We start from the raw sequence: 22,415 nt of genomic DNA on the forward strand, positions 1-22,415 counted from the left end.
GGCATAGTCTCAACATCATTAGAGCACTCCACACCCCTTCCACCTACAATCAACACAGCAGGTCTGAAATCCACTCTTTCTTCGGATGGCTACCTACTCGTGTTGGCCCCAGACCACTTCATAACTACGGCTGCCACCCTGCACATGACCACTGTGGACCAATCAGTGGATGATGCACCACCAGCCACCAACACCTCAATCGACACTGCCACCGCCCCATTGGCACTGCACTGACATCACGGGCCAGCCACCCATTACAGCTGTCCAGGGACTGGGCAGACTAAAATATGTCAGCCCTCACCATTGCCAGCAGGACAATGTATCACAATGTACACCAATCACTGTGCTCTGCCCTTGTGTGTGTGTGTGTGTGTGTGTGTGGGGGGGGGGGGGGGGGGGGGGTTGTCTCTGGGGACGTAGTAGAGCCACTAACTCTACACCCCCCCCTCCCCCCTCAATAATATTGCTGCCCTACTGCAGCTAGAACAACTGTATCTTTGCCAGATCAGTTCTCAGTAGTACATGCTCTATGCTGAATGCATTGTGTATAAGCTGTGAGAACAAAAGTATGCATAGTAAATGACAGGAGTGTGAGTGATCATTTATCATGACAATTACCATGCCTGCTCCTCACTACCTACAAACTGTTACCAACGGAGATCTACAAGACTAAGCCCCCCAAATTGCAGATGAGATACACATTGTTGATTTCAAGCCCTCTTTGACCTGTCTGAGCAGATTCAAGAAATCATACAGCGTACAGTATAGGAAGTCACAAGACAACACTGTTTACTGCAAATAAAGGTGTAGAGGAGATGCCATTAATTCATGGCTGACATGAAGAAGAAGCTAGCTTCTGACCCCACACCTGCTGTCTTATGCCCATCAATCACATTTTGTGAAAGAATTGTGAGGAAACCACACTTTATCATTTCACGGTGAAAAAAGGCAGACTGTTGTGCAACTGATTAATGCTATGACACATTCGTATACAACAATGACAGTGATAACTATGAATGGATCACTGGTTCTGCAGCTTTATGTCTGTCTTCATGGATTTCAAGGCATTTAGGACCATAACTAAAAAGGACTGTTTAATGGCAAAAATCTTATAATTGACCTATCAGAATCTGGAAAAATAGGAAAGAATGGTTTTTAACATTTCATTCAAAATGATTTCCAACCTATTGCAGAAATTAATTCATTCCTTTTGTTGCACTCTTGGTCTGGACGTAATGACAAGTCTGTTTTCCAGAAGGACAAAAAATAGACTGTTGACTTTTCAGATTCCATACAGAACAACCAATGTGACTCTTAATAAATAATTTTTTTTTGATTGTGGAAAATATTTTTAAGGAAACTGTCAGACAGTATAATTTCTGATAACTATGTGTCATTTTGAGGTTATCAGGTCTTCAAGTGCAGTCTTTTGTCCATTATTAGTTTGAATTAGCACATTTTACAAATTGCTTTAAGTTCATCTGGTATACAGCACAAAAAGCAGAGCAATGGCCAGAACCATTTCTTACTACACTGTAATTCTGCATAAATAAAACCAGTAAATGCCTGAAGGTATTGATTTTCATTCAGCAGGTCTGCCTGGTGTAAAGAAAATGTTTGTTTTCATCATGACACTTAACTTTCTTGTGACAACAATGAGGAATAAACAAGGAATTCATTGTTACTGAAATATACATTATCAAAAATTAACATAAGAACTGTGCCAAATGAATTGTTATAAAATGATGTACGAGTAAGAAATATTTCATTTCAGTAAATTAAATGCATGATTTATGGAAGTCATCTGTAATGTAACATCAAACACTCCCTTGATTTATTTTACTCTGCTAGTCATCTTTGTAAGAATTACATATGCAACACATAAAATCTTAATCATATGTGTCATTTTTTGTATCATTTAGTGCTTCAAATTTGCGTGTGTCACTCCAGATATTTGTACTAGCAGTACAATGCTCTCTTGTCATGGCTGATCACATGCTAGGCAGGAATGGCTGTGCAAATTGCTGTCATAAGTGATTCTTCATGTGATAAAAATGAGTGATTTCAACAATTAAAAAAAATACTTGCAGTTTGTCTTAACAGTTAAAATTTTGATAGTGCATTTCATTTATTGTTTTCTTCCTACATAAAAAATTTCAGGGTGGGTTTTGACATGTCAGATTGGACCATTCCCCTATCAGTTCAAAAATTATCTATGCTCCATACTGTCAAGATGCTGGAAGCTCGCTCTATCTATCAATGGCAACTAGAACTGACATTACTTTTGCAATGCACAGTGCCAGTCACCACGATGAAAAATGAGGAAAGTTGCATCACAATGCTGTGAAAATAATCTTAAGGCTCCTAACAGGGACAATCTTTTATGGCTAATACTATTCATGTAATGTTTGTCTGGTTTTAGAGGCAGAGACTACACAGGAGATGTTCTCATTCAAAAATTCATCTTGTTACAGCGGAATGCAGAGGCCACATGATGATAGCCATGGCTATAGAAAATGTCACATACAAGTTCCAGTAGATCTAGCCACACCACTGTCACATGTTAAAAAAGTAATAAAACACTGGAAGTCAGTAAGATGGTTGGTTTATCATGGAACTAAAAAGATGAGCTAGGCACTAAAACACACATAAAACCTCTGTTCAATTAAACTGGGCAAGAGACCTGATGTCACACAAAATGCCAATAACTGTCATGCAACTGTTTCAACATCATCTAAATAGGAGGGTAAGTCCCTTGGTAGATTAAAGACTTCCCTTTTATCAGCATGTAACACACAAGATGGTAAAACATGGTCCACCATGATTATGACACTGCAAACACTGTATTATGATGGGTCTTCTTGCTGCAAGAAAAATGCATGCATAAGTGGGCAGTGGCTGATATGAAAGCAAGTGAGGATCACTTCACCCCTTCATGGTGTTCTAAAGGATGTGTCCTATGCGTGAATAGTCATTATGACCACCTGGCATCTTATTGTTACCCACATCAACCCACTGCCATTCCCACTCAGCCAACACTTGCTTTGTCACCCATGACATAACAGCCTGTATGAGGACAAGAAGTTGAAGGGTGATATTTTCCTGTAAGGCTGCTTTCATTGTTCTGTCAGCTTACTCACTCCCCTCAATTCCCATTCGTCTAGGAGCCCAGCAGTAGTCCACCTTTTTCTTCTGCTTGTATAGGAGGCTAATAGTGTGCTGGGCCATCTGAGCTATCATATCTGCTGGTAAAACTTGCTGAATAGCCTGCAGAGCACTGAGACAGCCTGTGCTGACAAGAAATTTCCCTCCACCAAGAAGCACATTTGCTCCAGTGCCTTCTTGATCAATCACAGCTGTACACAGTACAATGAAAAGTGGTGTGGTGGGTGGAGTTTAATGACAAAATATGAGAAGATAGCACAACACCCAACATTGTCCCCATGCTTTGATCCATCAGTAAAATCTGGCATGTGTTCTGGATACTCTGATAAAATGCTGTTAAAACTGATTTTAAAACTAAAGATGAAATGGTAAACTTGTACTCCATCATGACCAAGTTAAGAATGGGTCTATCAGTCATCAAGGGGGGAAAGGAATGGGAGGGGGTTGCTCCATCCCTATTTAAGAATTGGTATGTCTGGTACACCAAGTTACTCAAGATATTTCTTTGTACAGATGATAAAAGGCGTAGCAGCCCGGTGACCGGTAAACCAGTATTTTTTGGTTGTTCAACTTCAACTCGACAAGAGGATGGTTGGAGATGGACTGCACTTTGTATACATGTTGCACCAGGAGGAATTCTCATTGGATGATAAGAGGTGGCTCACAAAGCTTTGCACAGCAGTTAGTAATGGGCAATGGGATGGGAGAGTCCACAGCAGGCATTGGTTTTTCATCTGCTCATGGGTTTTTCCCATGCAACTAGTGAATTCAACACTCCTGTAGGGGTATGGAGATAACCTGTCCTTCTCTAGCTTTAGAAGTGATATCAGAATCATCTCCTGCTATGAATCCAGATAATGTCCTTCAGCTCATATTTTATTGAAAAGGCATAGGAGAATTTCTATTGTCTCCATTCTTAGATATCATAATGTGTCATATTGAATCCTATCGGTCCTGGAGCAGTGTCAAGTGCAGTGGTTAGTATTGACTGTAGTTCTCACATAGAAAAATGGCAGTTATCTGGCTCCAAGTTGCCAAATGAAAAGCATAGTCACTGTTTCTCCATGTGTTCCCTGTCTTGGTAAACTTGAGGCTTGGTGTAATAGGTGAAAGCCAAATCACAAACACGTTTTGCCAACATCTGCACTATTTCCCTAGGTGTTGATTGGAGGACAGTATTGTTTAATATGGCAGATATTGGGCCTGATATCTTCTGAATTGACTCCCATAACTTCATTACTGGTGTGGGATGATTAAAGGACACTGGGCATTAAAAATTCTCTCCACACACTCTGTTCGCTTTCTTTGATGATTCGATTAGCTTCTGCCCTCACCTGCCAAAAGACTGCAAGATTCTCTCCACCTGGTCTGTTTCTAAACCAACATAGTGCACCACACCTGTCCACAATTGCTAAACAACATTCCTGGCTCCACCAAGGGATTGTATTCCTGTAGGCTGGTCCTGGGTGCTGCTCAGTGTTGGAATAAGGCCAGTTGACTGTATAGTGGCCAGTTCACCTTGCAGAACAGACACTTAAGTTGCCTCCAGACAGGTGTTGTAGTCACAGCTAGGTGAAGCCACATGGGGAAGAGGGCACTAGTCACTTCTACAAACCGATATCTGTAAGGGCAGGAGAGCATAGGGAGAGGTCCATTGTGGGGAATGAGCCAGTATCTGTGTGGAAGTGCGCCATTTCCCCAGTGTTAAGTACACATACATCCTCTGATATTGGTAGCTACTCAATTGTCCAATTCTTGGGGCAGATGGTAGAAGATCCCCAGAGCACATAGTGTACACTGATGTCACCAAGTAACAGAATGGGTGGTGGAGTTGTCACATGAGATCTGTAAGTGCTGTGGGATGTACACATGGCATAATATAAGGTGAGATGGTGCATACACAGCCACTGCAGCTTCTTGTAACTCACTCGTGAGAGTAATGGGTGAGTGTGAGAGTAACGGGTGAGTAGTGGTGTATTTTGGTCATGGACACAGCTACATCACCCTTTGCACAGTCAACACTTGGGTCATCCTTCTTATGATGTTTAAATCCTGGCAACACAGAATTGTCCAAGGCCTTAAAATACATCTCCTGAAAGCAGATGCACAGAGGCTGTTCTTGTATGAGTAAGGCTCAGTGGATCACCCAAAGATATGTCCAGCACCATCGCACAGTCCTCACCATGAGAAATTACTGTACCACTATGATTAGAGGGCTTGATGTCATGCTTTTTAGGCTGGCCTTCCCACACAATGGTTTTCCTCTCTTTGGAGCAGGTGGCAAAGAAGTAGACAGACATGTTTTGTTACCAGACTTTACCACAAGACACCTTCTTCCCCTTAGATCTCAAAACTGGTGAATATGCAAGCTAATAACTGCAGCAGTGCCTTGGCAGGTGCAGTTACAAGCACAAGAGGATGAGTTAGCATCTGCACTGTGAGTTTGTGTCAAGGCAGCAGACTTGGTTACTAGCTGCTATATGATGGTAGACATTCTAAAATCTGCACTGGCTGTTTGTTTTGAGGCATTAGACTTGGTAGTTGTTTGCTTGACAATGGTAGAGAATGAGGTTGAAAATGTCGGAGGTTGGATAGGCTTGAAAACCTTTTTTGGCTTTATGTACAACAACTACCTTGTGACCTGAAGCTCCTGAATCGTATGTCCTTATACATAAAGAGCACATTCCTTTGGAAAGACTAGATGTGCACCAGTGCAATTAACACAACAAGTGAATGGCAAGCCTGGATCATGAGCATCTAAACCACATCATCCATGGGTTGGCTTCCCTTTGTACGCTGGAACTGTGTACCCAAACCTCTGGCATTGAAGGCAATGCATAGAATAGGGGACATAAAAGTGTACTCTACCACTCAAGAATCCAGCCTTTATGTATTCAGGTAATGTAGGGGAATTAAAGGTGAGCATCTAGGTAGATGTTTAGCCTAATTCACCATTCACTCATTTCAATACATTTCGCACCTTGATTATACCTCCACTTTGGCATTACGCTACAAGTTCATTAGGGTCTAGATACATAAAGAAACTACTTGATACAACATCTCTGCTGTAATTGAGCGTGTTGTGCATTTGAACAACTATGGGAAACTCTCCAAGTCTTTTGCTTTGCAGAAAATTAGGTACTTGACTGGACATCATTTTCTCTATTAGCAGGACACCATTCCATAACCTTTTAAAAGACTTTGGAGCTCTAGCTATTCCCTCCACTCTCTTCTGTGTATAGAATTGGGGATATTCTCTCAAATGTGCTCTCTTCCTTCTTTGTAACAATGAATAGATTATTATGAACTGAAAAAGATGTATCACGTAGGCTGTCCACACGAGGTCTCATTGTGGAGTGGGCAGGCAAACCCTCCAGTGACCAACATCTTCCACTGGGAGTTTGAACTTACTGTTATTGTGAGCAGTTTTGATCCCACAAGTCACTAGGGAATCATTTGTCCACTCAGACAGAGGCTTTCTTGCCTATGTAAGCCTTTTAAAACTTGGATGTGGTAGGTTTCCTAGAGGTCACACACTAATCACTGTTCTGTCTCAACATCAATGCATTTTATTGGTGTGCAACGTGCCCTAAGACTGAGGTTCTTTTAATAGAGGTTTGTATCATCCTCATGAGCCAGACAATGAAACAAAGATCCCCATTTCCTCTGACACACAATGTTCCACCATCACACCCATGACAGGATTACTGAAGCATGTACAGAGCTTATGGCTACAGAGGACTGGATGTGCTTACCAATCTCCAGCCCAGGAAACTGAGGTCACCAAGCCTGAACCCAGCAAGTGAATGATGAGCTCCCTCAGGTGCTAACTATTTAGTATGACTAGTGGGGCTTATGAGACATCTTGAAAGCCACGGATATAATCAGAAGCAGCTCTCCCCCCCGCCCCCCACCTCCCCCATCCTACAGAAAACTCAACCACAAGTTTTGTTATTAAACTTGGTAAAACCATCACAGCTTGGAACTTTCAGAGGCAGAGTGTGGGGGCCTTGTCAACAGTATAAGCAGAATATCTACCTATCTACCTTCCTGTCAAGTTATAAAGCAAATCATGTGGATCTAGTCAATTTTGCAAAATATTATGAGTCTAAAAGAAATAACTACCACCATATATATGGACTGTCAAAATATCATTTGGTTGATCATAAACACTTAACATCACAAGTAAACAAAACAAATAGCTACGAAGTATAACTTTATATGAGAAACATTCATCTTGGGCATCTTTAACCTGGAAAATGTCAGCTCTGGAAATGAGCAAGGAGATATTCTGGTTTGTTTAGAAGATTTAGAAGCTGAGAATGAAATAGATATACTATGCCTGTCTGAGCATCACATTGTTACCGATATGGATAAGGTAAATGTAAGTGGTTATAAGCTCTCTGCACATGTAATGAGAGAAAATATGGAGAAAGGAGGAGTTGCCATATATGTCAAAAGTTATCATTGTGCAAAATGTATAGAAACAAAAAAGTTTTGTGTAGAGAAACATATAGAAGCATGTGCCTGTGAGCTTAAATTAAATAAAGGCACATTTATAATTGTAACTGTATATAGGTCCCCATCAGGAAATTTTCATCTATTTCTGAAAAATTTGGACTCCTTGTTGTGCTATCTGTCAGACAGGGGGAAGCAAATTATTATTTGTGGGGACTTCAATGTAGATTCTATGAAAGAGGGTAATAGGAAAAATGACCTTGAAGTATTACTCGGTTCTTTCAATTTGACACCCGTTATTGATTTTCCTACTCGGGTGGTAAAGGATGCAGCTCACTGATAGATAACTTCTTTATAGACCAAGATAAGTTTAACCAGGTAAATGCTCAGCCTGTTGAGAATGGTCTTTCTGATCATGGTGCACAGCTAGTTACAATATATGACATAGCTCCATTCAGCAATACTAAACAGTCCTCCAAAGTAGTATGTTCAGTCAATGATTTAACAATTGAAAATTTCAGGGAAAGCCTACAGCAGTTAGACTGGGATGAGGTGGACCATGAACCTGATGCCAATTTAAAATATAATTTATTTCATGACATTTTTGTAAATGCATTTGAAAACTGCTTCCCCAAGAAAATAGTTAAATATACTCGTAAGAAACCTTGTAACAAACCACGGCTTACTAAGTGTATAAAAATATCTTGTAACCGGAAAAGGGAAATGTATCTGACAGCAAGAAAGAGTAGTGACCCAGAAACTATCAAAAATCATAAAAACTACTGTGTTATATTAAGAAAAGTTATTAAAAAATCCAGGAGTATGTGTATCATGTCTGAAATCAGCAACTCTGATAATAAAATTAAAACAATTTGGAATATTATTAAAAGAGAAACAGGTCAACCAAGAGCAGAGGAAGACAGTATTACCATCAAATTGAATGAAAGCTTTACGAACAAAAAGTCAGAAGTTGAAAATATTTTTAATAATCATTTTCTAAATGTTGTGGATATAGTAGGATCCAGGTGTTCATTAGAAGATGCTAGGCTGTTAATGGAAGAGGCCATACCTATGCAATTTGATACAATTGAAATCTCACCCACTTCTCCTTCTGAAATTAGGAAAATAATAAACTTGCTTAAAAGCAATAACTCACATGGAATTGATGGCATTTCCAGCAAAATACTAAAAGCTTGTTCTCAACAGATAAGTAAGATTCTCAGCCACCTGTGTAATAGCTCTCTGGAACAGGGCATTTTCCCTGATAGGCTGAAATATGCTATTGTTATACCTTTGCATAAAAAGGGGGATAGATCTGATGTCAACAATTACCGTCCAATCTCCCTTCCAACAGCTTTATCCAAAATTTTTGAGAAAGTAATGTATTCAAGAGTAGCTTCACATATCTGTAAAAATGAAGTACTAACAAAATGTCAGTTTGGTTTCCAGAAAGGTTTTTCAACAGAAATTGCCATATATGCTTTCACCAGTCAAATTTTGAATGATCTGAATAACCGAACACCACCCACTGGGATTTTTTGTGATCTCTCAAAAGCTTTTGATTGTGTAAATCATGAAATTCTGCTAGACAAGCTCAAGTATTGTGGCATGAGTGGGACAGTGCACAAATGGTTTAATTCGTACCTAACTGGAAGAGTGCAGAAAGTTGAAATAAGTAGTTCTCGTAACATGCAAAGATCAGCACATTCCTCAAACTGGGGAACTATCAAGAATGGGGTTCCACAAGGGTCAGTCTTGGGTCCTTTGTTGTTCTTATTATATATTAATGACTTGCCATTCTATATTCATGAAGAGGCAAAGTTAGTTCTCTTTGCTGATGATACAAGTATAGTAATCACACCTGAGAAACAAGAATTAACTGATGAAATTGTCAATACCGTCTTTCACAAAATTACTAAGTGGTTCCTTGTAAACGGACTCTCACTGAATTTTGATAAGACACAGTACATACAGTTCCGTACAGTGAATGGTATGACGCCATTAATAAATATAGACCTTAATCAGAAGCATATAGCTAAGGTAGAATATTCCAAATTTTTAGGTATGTCCATTGATGAGAGATTAAATTGGAAGAAACACATTGATGATCTGCTGAAATGTTTGAGTTCAGCTACTTATGCAATAAGGGTCATTGCAAATTTTGGTGATAAACATCTTAGTAAATTAGCTTACTACGCCTATTTTCACTCATTGCTTTCATATGGCATCATATTTTGGGGTAATTCATCACTGAGGAATAAAGTATTTATTGCACAAAAGCGTGTAATCAGAATAATAGCTGGAGTCCACCCAAGATCATCCTGCAGACATTTATTTAAGGATCTAGGGATATTCACAGTAGCTTCTCAGTATATATACTCCCTTATGAAATTTTTTATTAACAACCAAACCCAATTCAAAAGTAATAGCAGTGTGCATAACTACAATACTAGGAGAAAGGACGATCTTCACTATTCAAGATTAAATCTAACTTTGGCACAGAAAGGGGTGAATTATACTGGCACTAAAGTCTTTGGTCACTTACCAAATAGTATCAAAAGTCTGACAGATAACCAACAAGTATTTAAGAAGAAATTAAAAGAATTTCTGAATGACAACTCCTTCTACTCCATAGAGGAATTTTTAGATACAAATTAAGAAAAAAATAAAATAAAATAAAAAAATAAAAATAAAAATAAAAAATAAAGAAAAAAACACAAAAAAATAAAGTTGTTATATTAACTTAAGTATGTTGTTAAATTAACCTAATTATGTCATGTATTGGAAAATTCGACTCGTTCCACATCATTACGAAATATCGTATTCATGATCCATGGAACTAGTATTAATCTAATCTAATCTAATCTAATCTAAAGCCACTCACTAGAAACAGCTTCAATAAACTAGGAGAGCTACTTTCTGTTGATGGTACTGACTATCTTATAGACAAAATATAGTGGAAGTGTTAAACATTTAATTGAAGTGGGGGCATTGTGATAACCAATTAAAATGTTTTGTTTGTTTGTTTCTCTGGTAATCATAGATGGTATTATACATTGTCATTATCATACAGTGAAAATCAGTGCTGTTTACTGTGACTCCTTTATCATCTTGATTTAGAGAAAAGCTTCAGTGCCAGAGTCAATTGCCATAATGGCAGGGACCACTAACAACTATCACAGTTTACAACAGTGTATAGATGAGACACAGTACAGCAAATCACTCTCATCCCAATGCTGCGAAAAATGCTGATGAGCAGCCATGCCATCCTGATTTGTCTCCTTGCTATGTATCTCAGGAGCCACTGCCCTACATGCGTATTTCCGTCCACTGCATGCTGCAAGGAGCAAATATTAGCATGGGTACAAGAACATGACCACTGCATACTCAACCCAAAGAAAATATTAGCCAGGGCTGATGGATCATAGTAGATGTTGATACATGCTGATGGTAAAATCCACTCGAGGTGTTGTATGCTGCTTTCCAAAAGCACGCCATTCAGGCAGATGATGAATGTATTCTCAAGTGCAGGGTGTAAACATTGAATGAAATAGAGCGCTAATACTTTTTCTGCTATCTCTGGTAAACAAAATTAAAACCAGCTGCCTGACCACATGTATTCATTCATGTGCCCACAGGTTACTGCAGGTTAGTGTTATCAGTTGCCAGATGAAGTACTTAAAAAAGTGATATGGGGCTATGAGGAGAAGAGAAATGCAGATTACTGATGATTGTGGAATCTCTCTCTCTCTCTCTCTCTCTCTCTCTCTGCACTGTGTGTGTGTGTGTGTGTGTGTGTGTGTGTAAATGTACAAGTATCATATAAACCATCTTTTGTTGAAGGAAAGTTTTTGCGGAGTGTAAATACTTAAGGATTAAAATGCACCACTCAATGAAATGCCAAAGTTTAGACTTCTCAAAAGGCAGACCGAAAAGAAGGAAAATTTGCTACCTTTTTGAGTATCCTATGATAAGCTAGAGCAAAATACACAAACACACACACATAGAGATTATCCATGTGTATGAAAGTGTATGTATTGTGTATGTTTGTGTATTTTACACTAGCTTGTCAAAGGGTAGCTCTGAAAATTACTAAGTTTTCTTTCTTTCATGTGTGCCTATTGACAACTCAACACCTCTGCTTTTTGATGAGTAGTCTCCTTTAATCCTAAAATACAGTATCCTTTTTGAGAGGACTTAGCTGCAGTAAACTGCTGCAATAATCTTTTATAATTTTAAGTGTTAATGTAACTTTTTCGTACTAATAAGTTGGATAAAGAGAATGATATAGTACATTTTAAAAAAGAAAGAAAGAGCAAGAGGTAAATATCTCCTTGCTGTAGAATGTGCAAGACATATTTATAGTTATAACACACACTGAATTCTTAAAGAGAAATTATTGTTTGGAGAAAAATTGTTTACCTGAAGTAATTTTGAAAGATGCGTTAGCTCTGAAAACACAGCTTGTAGAGATGTATCAATATGTAATATAGAAATAGAATAAAAACTCAAACTCACCACCTGAATTCGTAAGAGTGATAAAATCGTAACTGGATACAGTGGATCCAGCACTGTTATGTGCTGTCATTCTAAGCGTGTACCATGTCTCAGGGCTGAGGTCAAGCACAGGGAAGTCAATCTAGAAAGAAATGTGTAGAACACAACACTTAATTTTTATGTGCATGGTTTGAATCTTTTGCAGAATATAGCATACAGAAAAAAATCTCAGCTGAACTTAACTACAGGTTCCATAATCATTTGTGGCAACGCCAACACAACACAACACAACACAACACTAAGCTAGTACTTATCATAGTCATCCAGTCAACACTGATACTCACTATCCTGTGGAAAGAACCTCACTGTTTAAGAATGTGACAAGAAAATGGCTCATAATGTCTAATTCGAATTAATGACTAGTCACATGCACTATGATTTCCACACACTTCTGTCTTTTAAAACAAGGCATGAATCTGCAGGAAACCATCATGTATAAATTGATGTAAATCATAACAGGTAGGAGGAAATTTGTAGAACAACAGAAAAATGGTTCTGGATTGACACTTAGAAAACAAAAGGGCTAGAAATTAAGGGAACCATACTTCTTATACACATTCGAGAAGATTAAAGAAACATTGTTTTGAGTAAATATATCAGAAAACTAATGACATATAAAGAGTAAGTTAATTAATGAGCCTATTCTCAATTTGTACATTACAAAGCTACAGCAGTACCCAGAGACTACTTTTCTTGAATAACTACAGAGAATTATACTTTCAGGAATAATAATTCCAGATAATTGTAATATAAATACACACCTACATCAGAATGCAAAGCAATGAGCTGTAGCAGGAAGACAGTGCTATGGAAAAATTAGTACGAGCCTACGTGAATAAAGGAAATTACTCAATTAGGAGCACATACCAACTGTTGGCTTTTATTGTGGTGGTGTTGGGATGTGAGGATGCAAGAAAAGTTAGAGAGAGAGAGGGGAGGGAGCGGAGGGGGGGGGGGGGGGGAGAGAAAGAGAGAGAGAGAGAGAGAGAGAGAGAGAGAGAGAGAGAGAGAGAGAGAGAGAGAGAGAGAGAAACAATAGTTAATGGATCTTTGTAATAAGCTACAGAAGTTGTTTAACAAAAATATTGTGAGAATAAATAGAAAAAAAGCTATAGTGTACCTGCTGGTATTTCAGGTTGTTAGAGACCAGTGTCCACTCATGTTGCTGCCTTGGCTTGTATTCAACAACTAGAGTAGTAATAGGGCAGCCACCTGTCCCCCATGATCCAACATTCAATGATATGGATGTAGAGTTGACTCTGATCAAATGACTTTTGCTTGGAGCTATTGGTGCTATATGAACGAAATGAAAACAAACAAATCTGTTATACTTATCTACATAACTAATTGAGCAGCAGCTTTCTATTGGCAGAAAGAGATAACATATTTCCAAATTTTAATTCATATATTATAGTTACAAAATAATCATTGGAAGAATTTATCAAAGTTTAAAAATATTAATTTTTACGATTATTAACAGCAGGTTTTCATTTTTCCTCTTTGCCATATAGTAAGTACAAATTGGGATAAATGGTGGAAATAATAGTAAATCAGACTGGAGTTTCTAGTGTTTTCGTGTTGATTAGATGAATGCTTTATGCCATCCTCAACTGTGCTTTACTGCTTGGAGGCATCAAAAAGCTATAAAACACAGAACAAAGGTTATCAAATTCGTAGTCAGATGGCTCAAGTAGTAAAAGCCCTCAACATTTTACTTTCACCATTAATCTCTTTCCTAGCTTGCAAATTTCACAGAAGCTGTCCTGCATACTTGATGGGACTAGCACTTCTGGAAGGAAGGATACTACAGAGAAATGGCTTAGCCACAGCCTAGGGTATTGTTTTCAGAATGCCTTTTTCACTCTGTAGTGGAATGTGCATTGTTTTGAAACAGCAGGAAATGCACTGGCAGAAGTATACCCGTGAGAACAAGTAATGATTTATGCTTGCCTAGCCTAGTTGGTAAGAGCATTTCACATGAAAGGCAAGTTTCTGGTTTCAAGTCACAAGCTGGCACATAGTTTTAAATTATTAGAAAGTTTCAAAACACTGACACTCCACTGCAGAGTGAAAGACTGATTCAGGAAACAATAAGGTACACTTCAGGAAGAAATCAAAGAATATGACAGTGGTCCCACAGGCAGTACAAAGCCAGATTACTAAAACTGCAGCAAACTGTATGAATTAAGTAAATAATAAATGAACCCTGGCATCTTTCAGACAATGACAACACTAATTAAACTCTTCCATAGAAGTGTAAATACAAGCTACTGGCTAAGCATGGACACTGAGCAGTACAGCACTACATCTACATCTACACCTCTAATCCACAAGTCACCTTATGGTTGTGTAAGGTTTTTTGGAAAGAATGATTGCTGATAAGTTTGCATGTGGGCTCAAATTTCTCTAATTTTATATATATCCCTTGGGGTATGCCCAAAGTTATTTCTATGTCTGAATACTTCTCTCCATTCAGAATGACATGCTGTGTTATGTTTGCAAGAAACTCTTCAACCCAGTTACACAGTTTATCTGAGTTCCATATGGTCATATTTGGATCATTAGATGATGATAAGGAACTTTTTTTACCTATGCTGATTTCTACAGAGGAAAATTTCGGTTTCTAGAAATGTCATAATTGTGATCATAAAACATGTTTCAAAATTTTGTAACAGACCAAGGTCAGAGATATAGGCCTATAGCCTTGTGCATGTGTTCAACAACCCGCCTTCAAAACGGGAATGACCTGTGCTTTTTTTCAATCATTAGGAATGCTTTGTTCCTTGGAGACCTACAGTACATTGCTGCTGGAAAAGGGATAAGTCACTCACATACTCTGTGTAGAATTGAACTGTTACACTATTATGTTCTGTCTCCTTTCATTTGTTTAGTGATCTGAGCTGCTTTTCTGTGTCTATGTCATTTCTTTTGATATATTTCATTTTGTTCATTCCTACAAAAATTTAAAAGAGGAACCCCACTCATGATTGAAATATATTTGATCTAATGGCAACAAACAGACCGGACATCTTTGAGGGTGTTCACACGAAAAATGGTATCAGTGGCCATGACACAGTTGTGGCAAAAATCTTTACAAAGATCAAAGAGCAATTAAAATAAAAAGCAAGATATATGTTTTCAGTAAACTAGGTACAAAAGCAGTAGTGTCATATCACAGTGAGGAACTTGAAACTTTCAGCACAGGGCAGGAGCATGTAGCGTAACTATAGCTCAAGTTTAAGAGGATAGTTGACCATGCACTGGACAGATATGTAGCCAGTAGAACAGTTCATAATGGGAGGGATCCTCCATGGTATATAGTCATTGTAAAGAAACTTGTAAAGAAACAGAGACTACTGCATAACAGGTGTTAAACGAAGTATAGGACTACATAGGTGCTGAATGAAAGATGTTTGGATGTCAAGAGAGCAATTCGTGAAGTCTTCAATGACTACTATGGCAGAATATTGTCAAATGATCTTTCAGAAAACCCAGGCTGTTAGTGGCACCAAAGTTAGTGTGCAGTCCCTAGCGAATGAGACAGGAACTGAAATTGAGACTAGCAAAGCAAAATCTGAAATGCTTTACTCCATTTTTAAGTGTTTCTTTACAAAGGAAAACTCAGGATGTTGGCCTCAATTTAATATTTGTGCCACGGAAAAGATGAAAGAAATACGTATTAATGTCAGTGGTGTGGAGAAACAGCCAAAATAATTAAAACTGAACAAAGCACCATGGCACAATGGAATCCCTGTCAGATTCTATATGAATCTGCAGCTGAGTTAGCTCCTCTTCTGTTTGTAATATTGTAATCTATCATAGATCCCTCAAACAACAGAAAGTGTCAAAAAAAAAAAAAAAAAAAAAAAAGCATAGGTAACATACACCTACAATAAGGGTAGTAGAAGTGATTTACAAAACTTTCGTCCAATAGTCTTGACACCAACTTGTTGTAGAATCTTAGAACATAGTCTGAGCTCAAACATAATGAGGTATCTTGAACAGAATGACCTCTCTGCCTGATGCCAACCAGCATAGATTCTGAAAACATCAATCATGTGAAACCCAACTCACGCTTTTATCACTTGACATACTGAAAGCTTTGGATCAAGGCAATCAGGTAGATGCAGTATCTCTTAATTTCCAACTCAGTACCACACTTTTGTTTGTTGTCAAAAGCATAATCATATGGGGTATCAAGTGAAATCTGTGACTGGATCAAGGACTTTTTGCTAGAGAAGAAACAGCATGTTATCTTGCATGGAGAATCATCTTTTGATGTTGAAATAACTTCAGGTGTGCCCCAAGGAAGTTTGTTGGGACCCTTGCTGTTCATGTTGTATATTAATGACCTTGCAGACAATATTAATAGTGACCTTGGGCTTTTTGCAGATGAAGCAATTATCTGTAATGAAGTACTATATGAAATAAGCTGCATAAATATTCAGTCAGATCTTGATGAGATTTCAAAGTGGTGCAAAGATTGATGACTTGCTTTAAATGTTCAGAAATGTAAAACTGTGCACATAAAAAAATGCAAAATGAAGTATCCTATAATATCAATGAGTCACAGTTGAAATCAATTGATTTATACAAATACCAGGGTATAAAATTTTGTAGAGATATGAAATGGAATGATAACAGAGGCTCAGTTGTGGGTAAAGCAGGTGGTAGACTTCAGTTTATTGATAGAATAATGGGGAAGAGCAATCAGTCTAGGAAGGAAATTGCTTACAAGTCGCTTGTGTGACCCATTCTAGAATATTCCTCAACAGTGTGGGACCCAAACCAAATAGGACTGATAGGGCAGCATGAATGGTCACAGGTTTGTTTGATCCATGGAAGAGTGTCACAGAGATACTGAAGGAACTGAATTGGAAGACTCTTGAAAATGAACATAAAATATCCCAAGAAAGTCTGTTAACAAATATTCAAGAACTGGCTTTAAATGATGATTCTATTAACACACTACAATCCCCTGCATATTGCTCATCTAAGGATCATGAGGATAAGATTAGAATAATTACTGCACACACAGAAATACTGAAACAGTCATTCTTCCTGCCCTCCATATGTGAAAGGAAAGAGAAAAAACTCTAATATCTGGTACATTGGGTTGTATCCTCTGCCATGCACTCACAGTGATTTGCAGAGTATAGATATAGATGCAGATGTAGAAATAAAGTGCAATATTCTCTGTGAAACTGTTTTGGAACAAGATTTTAGTATTACAGATTTTTCTGTGTCATCCTCTGTTTCAATGTCATTATGGTCACAGTGCATCTGAACAGATGGCTTCAGTCCACTTACTAATTAACATATGATCACAACTTCTTAGGATTTCCTGTCAAGTCGGTACACAGAATTTTACTTTTGAATTTGTTGAACACTTCACGCATGGCCCTTCATATGCTAATTTCCGTTTCATTCGATTTTTGTTTGTCCTTGAAGCTTTGGAGATGTTTAAATTTGCAGTGAATTTCTCTTTGATTTTGTAGCTGGTTTCTAACATGAAACCTGGTGGATATTTTCAATTCACCGCAATTTTGCTCAGCACAAACCTACCTAAAGTGTATTGTGCAATGTTCTTGAAGTCTGTCCATTGGTGCTCAATATTGTCAGTGCTGGAGAACAAATTTTTGTGTTGGCCTGCTAGGGAATCTGAAATCTGTGTCTTGTTACTCTTGTTAAGCAGGAAGAACTTTGGATTCCTATATATGGCTGTGTTCAGTGATGCTCTAATGGCCTTATAATCATTGATTTCCTGTTCTCTGCTAACTGAGCCAAAAGTTTAGGTCTGTTTGTCACTGACAGGTCTAATATATTATTTCCATGAGTTGTTTCTCTGATTAAATGCTAAAGTTAACTTTTGGATAAAGCACTTGGAACAGTTTCATTCAGTTCTCTTTCTCTACTTCACCCCCTAATCGCTTGAGTCTACCTGTCTATAGCTGGTAAGTTAAAATCTTCATGTGAAACTATAACTTGACCAGAAAATGTTTCCCCTCAAATGTTCCCCCACTGCTGCTGCTGAAGCAGGGGCTTTATAAAAGCATCTGATGACCGAGTTTGATTCCTATCTGCATCCAAATTATTTCACATTCTGAATCTGTACTAATCTCACTAGATATTATCTGCCACCAGTGGGTAACATATTTATGCAATATATATTCCAGCAGCTGGAGTTAAGATTTACACTGCAGTTGATATCTAGTTTCAGCCAGCTTTCTGTGCCTAGCACCATATAAGTATTGTTACTGTTTATAAGTGAGACCATCTTTAGAACTTTTGATAGATGCTTCTGCAGTTAACTAGTACTATATTAACATTTTCTTTCTCTGATCTGCTATGATGAATGTCTCCCTGTCTGGACTGAGAGTGCTTCTTTTTGGACCCGTGAGAGACGTATACCACATGTACGCTACTTCTTGTAGTGCATACCTGACATATTAAGAGGGGAGGGTTGGGGGTCCTACATTTCTCCAATTAATAGTGGAGGTCAAAATATCCACATCCAAGATTGTCACAGAACTGTCTGAGCCTCTGGTTTAAGCCTTTCACTCATATCCAAACCGGAGAACTGTGTCAGTCTCACTTTTGCCTTCTGCCCAGAGATTTGTGATCCTGCCACTGTTTGCCAACCACCATCAGCAAATGTTGACCAACAGGGACATGAAAATCAGAAAGTGCAGTAGCAACAGGGATCCCAGGAGTTGCTATGTGTTCGAGAGGTGCTAAAGTATTCGTCTCCAGTGCCCTGTGCAACCACACTCCAGGACAGCAGCCAAGAACAACACAGTTTCTAATGACTTACAGACAGTGACCAATTTCCCCAGCATCTGTACACAACAGATAAAGTCCATATCCATCTTTAACCAATTATTTTCTGTATCACAAGTAATTTAACACTAATGCATAAAGTTACTGGGTACAATCTAATATCTGCTGCTATGCTACCAAAGAAAGTCATTTCACACAAAGCTATGCATTAAAATTTGCACCAAAAAACTTATAGTAAGTTAGTAAACACTAGTTCACTTAATAAAATTACTGGTAAAATTCACCTCTTAGAAGAGTATGTGAAAAACACAGACTAAGCTAAATTACCACATATTTCAAAAACTATTACAGCTACAGGCACATCCTATCAGCTCTACGTCTGCTACTACACTCTCACTGCTTGCAGGCATACAGTCTCACTCTAAACTATGTTTTGCCATTTTCTGAAATTGATACTTAGTGAGGCTCTCTGATAAAAAATTATTCAATCCTCTATTTACTGACATTGATGTAAATATGCCTGTCATGAAATCTGAGGCAGTAGTGACAGGGCAGAAGATGTCATAACTCTTGAAGTGAAGTTATTGCTTTTACTCACAAGTTTTATTTCAATATAACATTATAATTACATGTTACTGCCATTCAACATTGCCATTGTCCTGACAAACATACAATTCTATATTTAGTTGCTTTATTCATTGCTTATCTTTGACATCTGTCTAGTAGAATGTGTGTGTGTGTTCACTAACTGTACATACAACCTAGTATATTTGCTTCTAAAATGGTAAACCTTAATATGTTGTACTATCCTTCCCACTATCCTTCCTGTAACTTGTGTGTAAAACAATAATTTTTCAAAATATGGCTTCAAGAAACACTATTACACCCATTGATTTCATTTACCTGTGCCCCGTGTATGTGATGTAATAGTCTCTGAGGGTGCACTTTGACCAAGCTGGTTGAAAGCTTGGAGATAGAACTGATACTTAGTTCCACACTGGAGTCCATCGAGAGTGAAATCATTCTCTTCTGCTGACAACTTTATTTTCTCCCATTCTCCAAATTCCCTTTTGTAATTCAAGTAATATCCTGTAAGGAACAAATATCATTATTGTCATTAGACTTAACATGGAATTACTTTTATATACCACATTTAGCAGATGAAAACAATTACTGTGTTAAATCTTTTTTAATTCTATTCTCTTTCTATTTCAGTTTCTCTGTTCACTTTCTATAGCTCTTTATCTCAAAATTTCTGTTTACTTTTTTATTACATGAAGGTATGTTATCATATCACTGGACATTTATGGATGGGAAACAAATAATCACAAGAGTGAAGATAACCACTCACTGCACAATTGAGGCACTGAGTAATCAACAGGACTGAAAACATTGTGATGCTTTTGAGCAATGTATTTTTCAGAGCAATACACACACACTCACACTGGATGCATTGGCCTTCTGTACCATAGTTTGTTTGTGATGTCGTGACCGTGATTTCAGGGCTGAGTGGGGAGCTAAGGAAGCAAGCTCCACCTACTAAAACCTAACATGTAGACAGCCAGGGAGAGAAGGGGGTGCAAGGGAAACAAGTGGCACTTTCCTCCTGCAGTTCAGGCAGTACATATGTTCTTACTGATTTGGCATGACACAGCACACTCCATAACAGCAACAGTACAAACAGGTACTATACTGTTAGACTGCCAGTGTTGGCAATGCTAAAACACAAAACGCTAGTGCCTTGAACTTAAATGACTTCTATTGATGGTGGATGAGAGGAGAAAAAGGCAGGGAGGAAGAGAGGGATGGAGGGCGTGGTGGCTGAAGGCAGAGAGGAAGAGGGAGAAGAAGCAAGGGAATAGGACAGGAATATGACAGGAATGTGACACCACTGAGCTTTTCATAGCACACTGAGTATGATGAAGTGGAACCGTAGATTGAGAGGGGAAGATAAAACAGAGCTACTAAAACTTGTGAGTTTAAAGAAGAGTTTGTAATGTTGCTGACCTTTCAAGTGCCTCAGCCAATGTCTTCTCTATAGTTCAATGGCAAATACAGATGGTCATAAAATTCTGAATAAACAAACTGACATTGTCAGTAACAAGAAAATTACAGTCAATGTACATTTATGTTGACAGCCTAGAGTTTGCAGTTCTAAATTTTGAATGCATCAAGTTTTACTGACTCTTAAATGTTGAATATTTGTGTAATTAAAATGTTCTTGTACAGAATATTTATATTGCTGTAACCAGTTAAAAGTAAGTTGTTCTTTGATCGATAAGAATCAGAAAAATTCAATACATAAAAGAATTTTGATACTTCTTGTAAACACTTTATATGGACTGGATAGCAACAACAACAACAACAACAACAATAATAATAATAATACAGAGTTACATGAGGAATGTTATTAGAGAAAGTCAGGCTATTCCATCTTGCTACATTTCAAGTTTCCAGAACCGACAGAATTTAAATAATATGATCTTTGATTCGGGTAACTAGCCAAATGTGTGCATTGTACATACTCATCAGATTAATTATTATTTTTGTTCTATTTGTTCATTTGGTAATGAGTAATGTGAGAAATGCTACTGGAGAATGTCATACATTTTACAACTGTACATGTTAATAACACATTTACAAAATGTGAAAGTGGTAAAGGTAACCCACTCACCATATTGCTGGAGCACTGAATGGTTGACTGGCATAAAGAGAAGACTGAACACATTGGTCAGCTTTTTGGCAGTAGAAATGCATGGCTACATGGTCTTGGTTGGAACAATACAGGCACGCAGAGGTATGTGTGCTCAGCAAAGTTTTCAGTTTTATTCATGTGCCTTTTGACCCCTCAGTACTTAATTACGTCACTCAGTAGTCACTTTTACTCCTTCCATGTCTTGCATTTCATGCACAACTTCCCAATATCATATTAACAATAAGTTTGCAATCTGATTGTTCGATTAACAGTCAATTTCAGAATTTTTACTTGATTTTATTAACTTTTTAGTTTGATTATCTTGATCTTGTAATGCCTTGTTATAACTTCTTCAAAGCTCTCTTTACAATAATGCATCTCAGAAGTCATTAGGGTTACTGAAATATGTCATGTTAGTAATCTAGTACAAGCCTTTTCTTCCCAGATGCCTACGGAGGATGTAGCAACAATGTAGGAAAAGATAGATAGTTACTTACTGTAAAGAAGGCATGTTAAGTTTCAGACAGGCACAGTTAAAGACACTTACAGAAATATTTTGGCCACAGCCTTCATCAGCAAAGGGAAACAGGGAAACACATGTCATTCCACACACACAGGCAAGCACATCTCATGCATGCATGAGGTGGGCTTGTTTCTCTGTTTCCCTTTGCTGATGAAGGCTGTGGCTGAAAGCTTTGCATAAGTGTCTTTTAATTATGCCTGTCTGGAACTTAATGTGTCTTCTTTATGGTAAGTAACA

At 37.9% G+C, this 22,415-nt stretch overlaps 1 protein-coding gene across 1 annotated transcript in view; it reads right to left on the reverse strand.

The window, feature by feature from the left end:
* LOC124775687 (Down syndrome cell adhesion molecule-like protein Dscam2) overlaps positions 1-22,415 on the reverse strand; it is a 194,666-nt gene that overhangs the window by 68,187 nt on the left and 104,064 nt on the right. Inside the window, exons 13-15 of the mRNA XM_047250516.1 lie at positions 19,864-20,049; positions 13,301-13,473; positions 12,142-12,262 (exon numbers count right to left, since the gene is read on the reverse strand). Of these exons, the coding sequence (XP_047106472.1) occupies positions 12,142-12,262; positions 13,301-13,473; positions 19,864-20,049 (480 nt within the window). The remainder of the gene's footprint in view (positions 1-12,141; positions 12,263-13,300; positions 13,474-19,863; positions 20,050-22,415) is intronic.

This window comes from Schistocerca piceifrons, chromosome 2 (genome assembly GCF_021461385.2).
Source record: "Schistocerca piceifrons isolate TAMUIC-IGC-003096 chromosome 2, iqSchPice1.1, whole genome shotgun sequence".
Taxonomy (NCBI): Eukaryota; Metazoa; Arthropoda; class Insecta; order Orthoptera; family Acrididae; genus Schistocerca; species Schistocerca piceifrons.